The sequence below is a fragment of the Sinohyriopsis cumingii genome, unplaced genomic scaffold (genome assembly GCF_028554795.1).
Source record: "Sinohyriopsis cumingii isolate HCF-2022 unplaced genomic scaffold, ASM2855479v2 utg000379l, whole genome shotgun sequence".
NCBI lineage: Eukaryota > Metazoa > Mollusca > Bivalvia > Unionida > Unionidae > Sinohyriopsis > Sinohyriopsis cumingii.
In genome coordinates, this window is record NW_028315894.1 from 252782 (window position 1) to 268835 (window position 16054).

Here is a 16054-nt window from a genome sequence, read left to right on the forward strand (position 1 = left end):
CTGACAAGAAGACGTTTTAATGTTGACATCGACCAGGCTATTGTTTTCTCATATTATGAATGACCGAACACTGCAGAAATGAAATTATTTTTGTGATACCAAATTAAACATATAAAACTCACATGGAGTTAGATACTGTCTGTATGATACATAAATATGATTTGCATCACTTGTATCCTTGGTGAGATATTATAGCCTTTATAGGGGTTCACATCATATTTCTTGGGAAAGAATTACCGACGCCGAAGACAATATTATTTTCCATTGATAATAATCTCCCACAAAGCATGTATTACTGTAAAGCAACATCAAGACACTCTTGTCCACATTTGGAGTAGCCGGCAATATAGCCATATTATGGAGAAATGTTGCCAAAGGAATTGAATTAAGAGCCTCGCATACAGATATGCCACGACTGACGGGTCTGAATAGGAGTCAAACTCAGTCATGTGGATGAAGCAAGTACCTATGCAATATACCACTCGTTAATATGCTTCAGCGATAGTGAGGTTCTTTTACTGTGCTGGGTTTGTTCACTTGGAGATGCAATCACAATACATTTGTATAAGCTTTTTGATCACATAGTCGGTACACTTTGCCTACAGTGTGTACAGTGTCATGTTGATGATATTATAACGTGAACATATCACTTATGTGATTCTGATTGGTCAAAAAAAACCCATGAAATTAGTGTGCAGTATTCTCTTTATCAACGGGCTGTGAACGTGGGAAACCTTTTTATTCCCCGCATTCTGGAATGTTTTGTTGTCAGTGATCTTTTGGCCGCCAATTCTTATTCTATTCACGAAATGAATTGGGACAAACTGTCTCGCTTGTCTGCATATCGCCAATTTACCACCGCACGGGCGTGCTAGATCATGTACAGCATATCATAACATGACTAATGGCTAAAACCGAAAGACAAGAACAACAACAACAACAAGAAACTGCTAAGGGTATAGTTCAGTTCATATCAAATGTGTGAGTTGGGGTTGGAGGGGGTGGGGGAGGTAAACCTGAAGCTTGGAATCCAATCTACACACAGTCGTGGTTTAAATGTTAATTTACAGAAGGAAATAAACTCACCTCTGTTAGCTAAAGAACGTGAACATAAATAAACCGGTCTCCGAACTGACAGATGTTTATCCAACCAATGAATATTTATGCGGTAAATATGTGATGCAATTCCGACCCAAAATGATATTTGTTACATATACTGTAGTCTGCTGTTCTATGTCAAATACAGAACAATCTAGTCAGAATTCATTACAGCAAATATGGAAACTTCTGCAGCCAGAAAACCTTCTTCCGAATGACTATTGCAACAATTTAATGTTTTGTTGTGAACGTGACATGTTAGGTTACGTAAACATTGGACCGTCTACTGAATTCTAACCAGTACTGCATCAACCAATGTGACAACACGAGCATTGGGCATTCTGTGTTAAAAATTGATTTTGTCTGCGTAAAATGTTCTGTTTATTCGGAAGGACGCTTGTTCTTTGACTTTAGAAAGTAAGAACAGTATAATCTACTTTTAAGTGTTAATACTAGTTCAACTTTGTTTTAGACTATTTTGTATGCACAACAAATGAAAGGGGCAACGTCTGTCAGAATGAACGAAATTATTCGTTCTCCTTTCTATCTAAATAATTTCCACTAAAATAAAATCTATGTGATTAAAATAATCTCAGATGGGAAATGATTTAATATTAAATTTATGACACTCGTTTAATAATGTCCAGGTTTTGCTCGCCAAGGCTCGCAAAAGCTGGACATTATTCCATTTGTTTCATCAATTCAATATTAAATCATTATCCATTTGAGATCCTCTGTATATAGTATTATCCAAGCTACTGAAGTTGTATCAAACACATAGATAATATCATGTCACTGAAGCATAACAAAAGTGTTATGGAGACCTAGTTTTGGTATTGTTGAATTTGCTATCTCGAAATGCGTCCAAACAAGATTTGATGTGTCTTAATATAAGATAAAGTCAAATGTATTCCTAACGTTACGTACAGAAAGCTAATATAATTATACGTCTCTCGATTAAGTACATTAGGTCACAGTGACCTTTATCAATATAGTCAAGTAACGCTTCTAAAAATGTATTTACACACTTAATGTGATAATCAAGATGCAAAATAGTCCAATATATTTTAGGATGCTAGGAACAAATAGCTGAAAACATCATCATCGCTAAACCGTAAAAATTAAATAAACTTAATGACTAAGTGCACTCTCTGAGATGCTCCGTCGTATAAACTGTCATTGGTGTAGGTGAAGAGGGCCCAATATACTGAGGGTGCAATGACCTAGTAGCTGAAAATACAAAAGTCACTTGCCCTTAAAGATGTCTCAGTGACCTGCGGTATATGTGGTCGAGTCACTCGCCGTGATATAAGTACAAATACTGATTTTGATAAATGTAGGTGAAAGAGGGTCCAATATAATTATAGCGTGATTTACAAATACCTGAAAATACAAAAATGACTCAAGTATGACAGTGAATCACAGTGACCTAGTTTTGTATTGATTTAGTTTGCCTCTTCAGACTCATCACATACTAAGTTTCACGAAGTAAGGTGAAATAGCGTCCAAGACAATCACGGAATATGGAACGCGTAACGAAGAAAAAAACCGTGAACAGGAACACTTAAACACAAAAACAAAAGAACGGAGTAAAACGTTGTATCCCATTAACAAGGACGTTGAAACTGATGTTACAACAGCTGGATATAGGAGAACAAAAAGAAAATTCTCAGTTAATAAGCATGCGGATAGAGACTTTCTTAGCTTTTGTGCATTTGCGTTACAGAGGCATGTCGCGCAATTTACAATTTTGAGCAGATGATGCTTATAATACATGTATTATGTTTTTATATTATTTTAGGCTGAGCGCGTATATAATAATTATCGACTGAAAATACAAATTAATAATATTTGTGTTGTCCTTTATATTAACATTATTGTGAATTACGTTCGTATTTACATACAATAAAATAAACTTTATGTGAAGGTTTTATATGAAGGTCAATCAGGGCTACATTTTTGTGTTTTTCTGCCCAAAAAGATATTTCACTTTGATAATTGACATTGCGTTTTTGCTACTTCTCGTTTCGTGTGAAGTCTTTGATCATACCAAAGTATTACAAGCCATTACCCTCAGGTGAGATCAAAACCGCCAGAGAGAAATGTAATCAGTAAAGGCTAAATGAAGTTTATAAAACATTTTTCCAAACATAAAAGTAAACGACTTAAAAAGATATGTATAGTTAGAAAGGTACCCTCTTTATTGTACTGTTTATGTACGTACATAGGAACATACTTTGTATCGTGAAATCTCAGTCAGAGCAGACTCGTTTCGTTAGATGACAATACGCGCCACATGATACTAAACATTCACTAGTGGTCTGATATAGTCTAAAAACGGTTACGACTATATATATGTGTGTGTGTGTGTGTGTGTGTGTGTTGGATCAGGCCGTAACTATTCCATTGAAAGTAAAATCAAAAACAAGACATCAAGCGATAAGATACGTTTAGAAAACTGCATTTGAGTCGGACACTCATATCGAGTTGAAAAATAAGAGCGTAGAGTGAGGATAATTTGTTTATTGTACCATATAATACTATCTGGTCCAGCTTACATCTTTATTATAACACTATGCAATGATAGTAAGAAGTGACATAATTTTTGAATCACAGAAATCCTTCGTGTGTGCATGTGATACTGTTTTATTAGGAAAATTAAAGCATGTTATGGGTAAATCATGACATTTCCTCTGGTCAGTACTTGATTAAATATCTATTGTATTTGACAATACAAACAACATACTTATCTGTTCAGGTACAATTCGGCTTTGTGTAATGCTGTCAGTCAGATTGTGTGTGTGTCTTTTTTGAGTGCCGCTGTCGTTCAGATTAATTAGGTCTCTAATAGGAACACAAAACGTTTGTTGATCATTTTCCATGCATTGGATGGCCGGACCCTTCTGACAGCAAAATGACGAATTTATCTCTAGGATACAGCCGTCACTCTAAAACACAACACCATTATTGCATTGTGAAACCGGACAGCAAATGCATATGTGAACATCAGTTTAGCTATTAATTAACCGTTGATAGAACATTAAATACGCGGTGTACAATAAGGATACGAAGTTACTTTGAGAATCTTTATCTTACCCGTTAGCCATTCAGAAAATATGAGTTTACTTTACGAATTACATGCTTAATCAGTTGACGTATATTCTAATATAATTTTGGAAAAAGTATGAATTACATTTATGTTGTCTGAAATGAAACCTAAATGAAGATAAACTACATAGTCTATATACTGTATGCGATTCAGAGAATTTCTGTATATGATATGACTGTATATGACTGAACAGCTGCTTAGAATGTCAAACCAGAATACCAGAGATGAAATATTAGATAGGTATGTAACAAAAGGAACTTGTAAACAATATTCAAGCTTTATACCACTATGGTAAAAGTTCGTCCATCGCTCCGCTCGAGTGATTTTAGTAGTCCTTCACACGTACACCACTGTTGTATCTTTACTTCGTCTTTGAATAGGAAAGAAAAATCAAGGAAAGATTTACATCAATAATATGCTGTTATGATAGACTTATTATATTTGGTATAATAGCCGATCGGGCGGCCCAACCCTATTTTCTACCAACAATGTTAGTGGTCCACAGAATTGTGCGCCTCCGGATGTGTGTGTGTGTGTGTGTGTGTGTGTGTGTGTGTGAAGAAACTATATTCCCGCCCACTCACCCACCCCCAAATGCAACTGAGTCGGTTCCATCTATTACCTTTATATTTTAGTTTTACTTGCCTATATGTGCCAATGGAATGTAACCGAGATAGCTAGAGCGCTGACTTTAAACACTGAAAGGGTTCGAATGACGTTAGGGGCAACAAATTATTCTCTTTGTAGCAGCGGCTAACTAGCTATGGTCTAACCACTAGATATTGCCTTTCATTTCTGGAACTGAGACGTTTGAGCAATCTATCGGGAAGCAGCAACGTAAAGCCGTCAGTGAACCGGGATTTACTTTTGATCCAGAAGATAGGGTAGAACTTCCACGGATATTATCAAAATTTCATGATCGTGTCATTGATGCTAAAGATGAATTTGTCAATGGCGGTTCTGCATAAGTTTTGCAACGTGATATATTGAACAACCAGTTGAACAAGCACGTGAAGATAGAGGGATATCACAAAACATCTAAATCGCCTCTGGTCAAATTGTTTATGATAAATAGATGAATGATGCGTAGACTGGTGAAATTTCATCGCAGCTACTTGGCCGGAAATATATGCTTAGAAATAAGTTGGTCACAAAAGATTGTGTTGGTGACTGGGTTATCCAAGATATTATGGAACCAATACATGTAGAATATTACACGGACACTAATTAACAGAGTCAAGACTTATAAAGATATCCACGTAGGAAGAGCAAGTTTATCAATATGGATTACAAATTGATGATATGCGGGCTCAGAAAAGTCCGATCAAATGCCCGATTGTCGTTAAGATGATGAGTTTTCTGTTATGGTAAATACCGGCATATCACAGATAATACAAATATGTGGTCGCATAACATGCAATTTCCACCACGGCATATCGTCACATTTTATCACCGTGATCTTTATCAAGCGATCACGGATGGTTTTAAACATGAAACTGTCTCTGCTGGCTATTTTCTAGCGACACTCAATCGAAAGTATTTGATTAATTTGTGCTATCGTTAGGAGATTGCTATCGCCTTAAGCATGTTAATAATAAGCTTTGTAGCGCCGCATCTAAACACACTGATGACATCCAAGAGATCATCAATAATTAGTCTACTGTTACATCGGTATTATCACATTATGCTCAGCAAAGAAGAAGAAAAAATGATAACCAACACCAAGAGATTTCTCGAGGATGTTGAGTGATCGTGTCGACAGTTATGCATAGAAAAATTTCAAACGAAAAATAAACATTTAGCAAAAATTAATTTAAAGATTTACCATGGTGGCGTCAGCGGATTGCACTCGTTTTTGTCATAGGCTTTTTACTATCAGGGCAAACACTGAATTTTCTTATCGATGATACACTACCTAAACACGGTATTATCTCATGGACATATTTTAGTTTGTCGAAAGATAAAACAGGAAAGGAGCATATACTTATTTATCGGGATTCAGAATCAACTCATAATACCCATTTCAAATCCTAGATGCTTGCATGCGTTTGCATCAAACTTGTTGTCAATGATTAATCATTGTCCAACCACATTAGTGAGGGTCGCGACAGATTGATTCTACAGAAAACGAAATTCCTTCATCAACGTGATAATCTTCTTCTACTATCACTGATCAATCGATGCCTTAATATCAGTAAATTTTACAAGGGAGATATTGTTGCTTATCCAGATATATATATATATATATATATATATATATATATATATATATATATATATATATATATATATATATATATATAGCCGCATATGTATGAACGATGGATGATACTGTGCCATATGGGGTTTGGTGAATCAAACAAGAAGAGTTAAAACCTCCAAAGGAATCTGCTAAGTAACATGATACTAGTGAGTATCGTTCTAAAAGCGATCTCGCCGAGATGTCAACGGCGGCATGGGTCTATGATACGCTGGATGATATAAATTTGTGTATCTAAATGGCGCTGGAAGTTGCAATAAATCAACAAGGGTTATTAATTTGTTTAAAATTGTAGCGGCATGACTGGGTTGCCTCCAAAGCACAGGCTCGCGAAAGACATGTACAAGCATAAACGTATCATAGTTTCTTGCGATGGTGCGGTGGAATACAGCCATGATGATCACCAAATATATATATACACACGATTATCATCTGGGATGAAATATGTACTCTGCCAGAAACACACTGGAAATGATTTAAGCGTGGTTGAAAACATAACCAGTTGCGGTAATTATGTTTTGAGATCAAGGTCAAACTGCTTCAATTACAGGTCACTCACCATTTGATTATCTGGTCATCCACGTCGATTAATGTGAAAAAGAAATGATTGATGAATATCGGGCCAAAGATGAAACGCTACGGCATATGAAAATCAAAATGCGTTTAAATTCCGACTAAGTTCAATGCGACGAAATGTGTAAAATAATTCGATATACTCCGCTTAACGATTTCGTAGCGCATTGGACTCCAGATGATTTAATTCTTGCTTCATGAAAAATCGTCCGAGATACACTTCAGTGGAAATTGTTTAAACCTTATTAGATAATTTGTCCTGAGAGACTTGTTTCGTTGATATAAATGTGTATTGTTTGCACCACAATCCGTACATGTGTATGTTATTGCGTGTCTGTGGTAGTACGTCATTATGGCTATTCCCCGCATGGTTTTAGATCGAGCAACAATATTAACTCATAGTGTTATTGTATAATGTCAGACTTCAACATGGAAGTGACTTGTCAGACATACGAGAATGACACACAGTTCAGTATTATCCAGGGCTGACAAATTATATCCGAACCATTATCATTGGGCTATCGGGAACGGGCAAAAGCTCAACTTCTGGTAGAACTTGATAATGTGATGGTTTAAATTGGATAAGTGTAGACCGTCCGCAGAAAATAAACACTTACGATGTTTATCAAGTATTTCAACAACGTTGTTTGTGAAACCCGCGAATGAAATTTATAGCCAGTCAACGAATTATCCGATGACGAGCCAGTTGAATTTATCATTGATACCAGCAAGGCCAAATCAATTTACTTTGTAGGGAGATAAATAACCTTGCGGTTATAACAACGTCGTGCTAGATAAACAAACAAATCCCGAAATATTTGTTTTTCACAAGACAGGCATAATAACACCTATACACCAGACTAGACACAACGAAAAACCCATGTGCCATCAGAGACAATTCTGATTTTTTTGCTTTTTTTAATGGAGTTAATACCCACACACTGAGAAATGTTCATTCAATTGTTGCTCTGACGCCATGGACCACAAGATATTTAGACATTTATACGTATACGCGCAACAGCAGCCACATAGATTTGTTACGATCAATCTTGCTGATCAGCGATCATGCTATAGTATTGATCTTGATAACGTTTTTCAAACCTTATTAATTTACATTAAGCCGATGCGAGCTGACATTAGCGATCACACAATTTACATATGTATGAGGGGTCAGTTTGTCTTTGTTGCGGCGTAAAGATGCTGATTATATCTAACTCGTGAAATAATTTACAAACATTAGCAAAGATTGTAATGAGATTATATATAAGGTAAACTCGACAGTCTTCACAATTAATATAGAAAAACATTTTAGACTGTGACACGATTCGAACTTGCAGTGCTTACCTCTCAATATATGCTGTCAGAGCTCTAGCCACAATCCATTGGTACATATGGGAAAGTAAGATCTAATTTCTAAAGATAATCGCTCTGTTGAAAATGAATAGCATGCCCTCACCCCTCCACGAAGCCATTGTAAAGCTGAATTCATACTTGTTTTTAGTCTGTTAGCCAAATTATAACATGAATTTAGTTTATGTTCGTGGGGACTTGACCAAAGATGAGCTTATCCTTCAAATTTTGATTCCTCCTTGAAACTCGACACACGATAGTAACATTAGAGACGTATCAGGTTCATTAATTTTGGTCAAACTGAACGGATTCCTTATAGAGAACAATAAGCACTGAATGATATTGCATTGCGATTATTTTAAGTGACAATAATAGTGAGGCTCCGTAAGGGTAATATCAAGATCAAACAATCCAACCACTAGCAGTTATTTTGCACACAAAGATTGTGTAATTTCCTTTTTGCCCCATTGTGAGGGAACTGCGGCGGAAACATAGATGGCTTCTGCTTCCCCCCACCACCACCACCCCGCGTGCGGAAACAGTTGAAGCCACGTTTACAATTGCGATGGTGGTGGACTCGTATGGAGGATTATCATCCTACTGGTTGCGGAAAAAGCCTACCCTTGCTGGAGGTCAAAAGGGCTGTGTCGACTAGTCTGCTGCTTGTGTAAAATAAGGAATCTGCGTAGCATCGTAAATCTTACTTAAGGCCATCATGTAAATTATGGTATAATTTGTATTGCATGTTATAATTAAGGTTGGTGAAATCAGTCACAACTGTTTTTAAAATAGATTCAAGTGACACCAGACTCCTGCATACGGCTGCATTGCTGCACGTATATACCTATACATATATATATATATATATATATATATATATATATATATATATATATATATATATATATATATATAATATCATCGCAATAATTCTTACATGAAGTTCATAATAGTGACAGACAGGAAGATGGTACATAACCGGGAGACATTATCAAACTGATTACACATTTTTCTGAAATGTATTATGTATACCTATGACATTAAGCCAAATTGACTGTATGACGGGGCTCTCCTTCCACGAAATAACAGGATAGAGTGTGTAGTTTCCAATGTCTTTAGTTGAGATATTCTTGAGCAAGATTCCAGAGACGCCTACTTTTTCTACTCTTCCCTGGTATTTCGGATCTACGGTGAAACCATTTTTCTCAGAACTATATGCAATCAGTGTTGTAGTGTTGAAACGCCATTGTAACTGTCTTATTTCTTCATTTGCTTCTTTCTCATATTCCCAGGTGAAATGTGCAGTCTGGCCTGAGCACCTCGTAATTTGTGACGGCATAGTCCATCTTATTCCTATAAGTAGATGAAAAGAAAACAACATTTGGTATTATACTAAACATCCATATTATGATCTTGGGTGCATTTTTGTAAAGACATAATAACTTCTGAATACGACAAACATCTAGTTTGCATCAGATATGCAGAGTGAAACCTACACTAAATCGATGGAAAATAAACGATTATCAAGACTGACATTTTCGAAGATACAAGATATAGTTTCATACTTTTCCTAATTTTGGGGATGAATTCTGCCGTTAATGCAGATTCGGGTCTCGTTGGAGGGAACTCATACCCAACTTTTGCTCTTGAAAAAATGAAGTCTAAGCAATGAGACAAATTGTGACTTAAATGAAAAAGCAATTGTTCTTTTATATTTCTTTTTAAGATGGCATGTCACTATACCTATAAGTACATCTTTGATCACTATTCGTAACTAAGCTAAATTCTTCTTTTGTTTCAAAAGCTCGACAAATTACTACTATGTTAAATCAGTAATAATGGCGATTATATGTTTACTCAGATCTTACGATCCACTGCGATCAGACATGAAAAATTAATTTTTGTCAGACTAAAAATAGTACGCAAGTCAGATTTCTACCTAATTCTGCAGAAAACAAGCTTTCTACAGATTTGTGCATTAAACTCCGCCCAAATACGTTTCTGCACATTTTTGCGTCAATATAGTTCTTCTTATTTTAACGATATTAAAGTATAGTTTGACAAACATATGTTTTTGACGTGTTCATTAAGGTTATGTGTGTTATTTTAATGATAGATAAGTCCATAGAAAAACTTCGTGTATCATGCATTTTTTGTGTGCATTCATTATATATTTGAACCAAATCTTTGAAAGAGGACATACTTATGACTGGTATTACCAGTTTTAAAATGAGACAGGTCCACAGTTAATATTCATGAGTATCCTTCTGGTACATAGACAATTTGTTAGGTTAGAAGCAATGTTACATCAGGTCGAATACCGTCGACTTTTCAAACTAGTTCTGCTTATTGTAGTATAAAGGTACTCTGCCGATAAAATAACGTCTGTATATTTTGATAATGTCTTGACAATTCTGTAAACTACGCTCAACACATAATAAAATTATCTTTTTTTAGTTTAATTGCATTTCACGAGCTTACATTGCAAGTGAGTGTATCGTCTTAATTAAGAAAGCACTAGGTGAGGCTTTTCTTGGCTGATCGTCTCGCATAATTTTGTTTGTAGTCGATTTCCAATGAATTGAGCCGTATTAGAGAATCAGAATTGCTCGAAAAATTATATCAAGCAAGAACAATGTTTATATTCATTGCAATGTGTACTAGTGTGCATGCTATAAAAACAGTAGTAATTATGCTTGAACCATAATGGTAAATTGAGTATTCTACTCACCTATTTAAACATTATAATTTCTCTGTATGGTACTGGTGTTTGCATTTTTTCAACGCACAGTCTGTACCTGGTTTGTTGGGCAGAGCCCTCTGTAAGATATTTTACTTCACAGATTTTTTTATTTTGTTCAGTAAGTACAGTGGACAGCTTCCTGACAAACCTCGTTGAGTTATATGATCTAGGCTTTGGGTTTTTTTTGAGAAAATACCAAAACTAGGCAAAAGTTTTATCTCAGCGAACTTGCTGACACTTTTTGTTTAGATTATAAAGGATAACGCCGAATAAATTTGGACAGGAAATTTAATTTTAAGATTTTACATGCGCATGTACGAACACATACGAATAATGACCTATATTCATTTTGCATGTAACATTCATTTTCGATACTCATTTCTGAAGTATAGCTAACGGGAGATAATTCAACAACAACAAACACATTCAAGGAGTTGAGTGCAGCCTACATATAAACCAGAACAGACTCATCATAAAAAAGTAGAGGAAAGATTTCAAATAACTGCTGAGAATTTTATACTCATTGTTGTGAGTATTTTAAACAAACAGGTTGTTACTTTAAAAACAAAAATCATACAACCTATTCTCCATCTTGCTTCTGAACATATGATTTTGTGTATACAATGATATCTGCATTAACACATTGTAGATTAGAGAAATATGATGATCCTTTGGTATCGAAAAGATAATAAAAGTTTAACTAATCCATTACGACATACTTATAAAACGACTTCAAATAATTACAAAGAAGTTTAAACTCGCTGTACATAGAGTAGTAAAAGAAAGATATAGGCGAGGTATCTAAAGATTTAAAAAGTATGATTATTAAAATCTTCTAACTTTTTGTAACTTAGATTAGAATAACACAGCTCCTTCTCCCGTAAATATGTTTTCAACGTCATTTTGATTTATCTTAATTCTGTATGACTGGTGAAAAAGCTGATTGTAAAAGTATGCAATGTACTTATATAGATATGATTGCCGGGAATATAAATATACATTGTAATTATATACAGTGTGATTATATATGGAGAATGATTATATATTTATATAATTCTAAACAAAAGAAGATGGTATGATTTATTCTACTGGAGAGTTGCTTCTATTATTATATTCTTAGTTGCAAAATAATTCAGGAACATTTCAATATTGTATTTTTAAAACTGGAGAGACTCTGTTTACCAGTTTAGGTCACCGTCTAGACTAAATACAGATTTGTCGTAAATTATTTAAAATTACTACTTTAAGTTAGCTTCTAATCACCCAGTTTTGTATTTAATTTGAAGAATGTCTTGACCTGTTGTAGTAGATTTATCTGCCGTAAACTAAATTGTACCCTCAAATTAAAGCACAGCATCACAGGATGGTTATATCGTGTGGAGGCAGGTAATGTAGAATGCCTATTCTAGACAAACTGTGAGGGCAAACCAGGGATGATTTCATGGTAGGATTTAAAATGCACCCTGCTGGTTCTAATTCCGACGCGCCAAATAATGCATTACAGCGGCTTCTTTCAAAAGGAAATTCTTGTAATCAGATCAAAATATAACGGTTTCATTGCTATTACAACGCGGAAAAATGCAAGACAAATATGTAGTAGTAACTGTTATAGTTTAAAAAGAAACTTTAGCCACTGCATTCACGATTTAAGCTACTCAGATTCTGTATGCTTTCACTCATTCACGTATTCAGTAACAATATACATATTTTGTATTTTTTAAAGTTCTGATTTATATAAGATTTAACATTTCATTATACACTTCTGAGTATTTGTTTAATAAAATTAAAAAGGCATATTAAAATTAAAAAGAAGTGTGTGAATAAACTAAGCAACATTTTACATTTTATTTGTGAAGAATAGTCACAATTTACGGACTAAGTAACTCGCTCTCAGATCATAGTTCATAAGTTTCAATGATGAATGTCTGCGGATTGAGTGCATTTATTTATCATTCATCAGATGTAATTAGCATAAGCTGTGTTTTGTTAATTGGCAAAAGTTAATTAGTATTGCAGAAAGAACAACATACATCTATTTGCTTATATAGTGTTAATTGCCAAGGATGAATTCGGTTTAAGTAAAAATCAGGTCGTTAGAACAAATATTAAGACCCTATGAATCTATTTTAATACACAGCAAAGAGCTGCAATGCTTATATTTACTACATCTATTTCTCCCAAACACCGAAATTTAAAAAACAATTTGGAATGATTAGTTCTTTATTACTAAGTTTCTGATATCATTCCTTAAGGTATGATGCAATTGCCTTTTCAATACCTTTTTCAATGTTTCAGTTATTACTGACTATTTTTCTTTACGTGTCGAAATAAACAAAACTAATTCCTACCTTGAAGGGAATGTATTACAAACGTCAAAGTTAGATATACAAGAAAATAGCAAGTTGAATTCCACAGCTCAGGTCTGAAAAATATAACGAAGCAAAACAAGGCTGTGAATTTTGTTGTATAAAGCTCTTAACATATGTCCTTAAAATAAATTGTAGAAACATTGTCTTACAGGAATAAGAACTTGCAATTATGCAAGTTTCATAAGTCTGTATTTCTTTTGTACCATTTGGAAGACAATTTTTATTTTCGAAAATATTTCCCCGCTGCCGCCCACCCTACCAATTAAAAACTTTAAAGGAGACTAGAAATCAAAATTTTCCTTTTACTTATGTAATTCTCTACAGATTTTAATTCGACTGCAATGTTTATAAATTAAATATCGTAAGCGGGTAGTGATTATATTGCGTGAAAGATAACACGGTTCCGTAAATTGTCACGGAATGGTGTAAATGTTGTTAATTAAATACATGTACTCGGGTTTCGTTTCTTTTCGCTGTACAACGATACCCGAGGGTGATTATATTAGGGTCTATTGTATTTCGAAATCGTGAGTACGATTCGTCCTATGCCACACGTGCAAGGTGCCTTCGATAAGGAATAACGAAAATTCTAAAGGTATAAATACGTTACTAGATGTAAAGGACCTTTACAATACTAAGGGTTTTGTCAGCAAGCGGCCTGCTAAAAGGATTCGCACAACTCCAGCTGTAGGGGTAGGTAATTTTTGGGTTATAAGTGATAACTAGTGTATTACCATATTTACCTTTGCATGTTTGTTATAGTTTTCTTTATATACCATAATGCGAGCATTTTTTTATTCTTGTTGCGACGTAGTGCAGGATTTATATTGGTAATGTAAAGCTACATTTTTTTTTTTAAAAAGAATTGTTTACTATTGTCTTATCGAGCAGGGTTAGGTTTACTATTGAACCTCTGTTTTGTAATTGCCATAATAATATAATCTTTATGACTTGGATGTATAACGTCCTTACGTTATGTCGGTATCAAGTTTAGTACACTGTATCGGGTATATTTTCAGCTGTGTTTTTGATGGTAAGAATATCCGGGGTGTCCGGTGTTGTCTGAGAGTAGGAATATCCGGGGTGTCCGGTGTTGTCAGAGGGTAGAAACGTCCGTGTGTCCGGAGCGTTTAAGGTGCCGGAGCGTCTAATGTCTAGCGTCCGGAGTGTCCAGAGTGACTAAGGTGACCCAGCTGTAGAGCCGTCAAAGGACCAGGGGGTCCGGAGGGTCTAATATTTCAAGTGTCCGGAGGGTCTAATGTTCAAGTGATCATAGTATTCCGAGGGTCCGGAGTCTATAGCAGTTGTGAAATTGATTCGGAGGAGCTGTGGAGCGGATATGGTGCACGGGTGACGGAGTGCATCTCCACACATGTATTTTATTAGCTGTATGCTAAGTTTGGGTTAGTAAGACCCAGTGTATTATTCAGGACTGGGAGGATAGATTGTATATCGGTCCTTATGTTTAGTGACAAAATATCGCTACTTGAGCGAATACATTTTTTACTATGTGTAAAGACTTACATCGTTTACTATTTGAGTGAACTATATTCATCTTTCCATTATTGAATCATTTGTGAAATCATTTATCCTGTGTTTTAGGGTTACTGAACTAATTTATTTGTATATTTTTTCCATCTATGAAACTGTGCGTTTTTATGTTAAATAGATCCAATATTTGGATTATAAATACGCACATATCTTCATAATCCACTACTCATATAAATCGCCACATTAAACCATATGTGTCGTCAAAACGTGTTCTGTTGTTAATCCGAAATATCCCACCCGGTTATCTTGTTACATAAATTGCCGAGTTTTTCCGAGTTTTGATGAGACGACAGATCACGTGGTACCGTGACGCTATACCAGCCAGTCCTCGAATACAAACATAAACATTGGCGAGCGAGGCAGACAGGAGACCACATTTGGGTTGCACATTCAAAAGTTGAATCTGCAGTCTGATATGATAGTTTATGTACTATAATGGTAAGTGCTAAAAGAAATTTGTTAGGCACAGGCCCCGGGCTGGTGACTTAAATAAACTTAAGTCCTGAATGAAATTACACAAGCCCGGACAGTTCATACCTGTCAACTCTCAAGCCGGGAGAAAAACCTCCCGATTTGGGGGGTATTTCCTCATCTACCTCCCGATCTCGTAATATCTCTCAATTTTGCGCAGCGAAGTCCCGATTATTACATTATGTCTGTCAATTTTCATTTGTCAGAAGAAGAAAAAAACCAACCCCAAACCATGTTTAAACATAACGTATGTAATCCAGTCTAAACTGCCACACTGCAGACATCGTAGCGATATGACTGAAAAATTGTTAAAGCTACGTTAAAAATTCAAATCACACGCACACACGTCTAAACCGGCACTGGGCGAAATAATTAATATCATACAAGTTTTTTCTTCTTTTTTTTCTTCTTCAGTAAATAGAACGTGAAGATTAAACATTATTCAAGTAAATATCAGATTTTTTTAAACAACTACAACAGTAATATAGTATTAAAAAAATTAAAAGAATAAAATTGTCACCTATTAGCTT

At 35.1% G+C, this 16054-nt stretch overlaps 1 protein-coding gene across 4 annotated transcripts in view; it reads right to left on the reverse strand.

Annotated features, from left to right (window-relative positions):
- Positions 1-16054, reverse strand: part of LOC149774197 (uncharacterized) — a 31416-nt gene that overhangs the window by 11839 nt on the left and 3523 nt on the right. For 2 of the 4 annotated variants that reach the window (XM_089945651.1, XM_089945648.1), the window contains 4 exons: positions 13482-13555; positions 9423-9743; positions 4492-4577; positions 3845-4046 (listed from right to left, as the gene is read on the reverse strand). In XM_089945651.1, the coding sequence (XP_089801777.1) occupies positions 3845-4046; positions 4492-4577; positions 9423-9729 (595 nt within the window). In that variant the 5' untranslated portion in view covers positions 9730-9743; positions 13482-13555. The remainder of the gene's footprint in view (positions 1-3844; positions 4047-4491; positions 4578-9422; positions 9744-13481; positions 13556-16054) is intronic. The other 2 variants (XM_089945650.1, XM_089945649.1) reach the window with 1 other exon arrangement.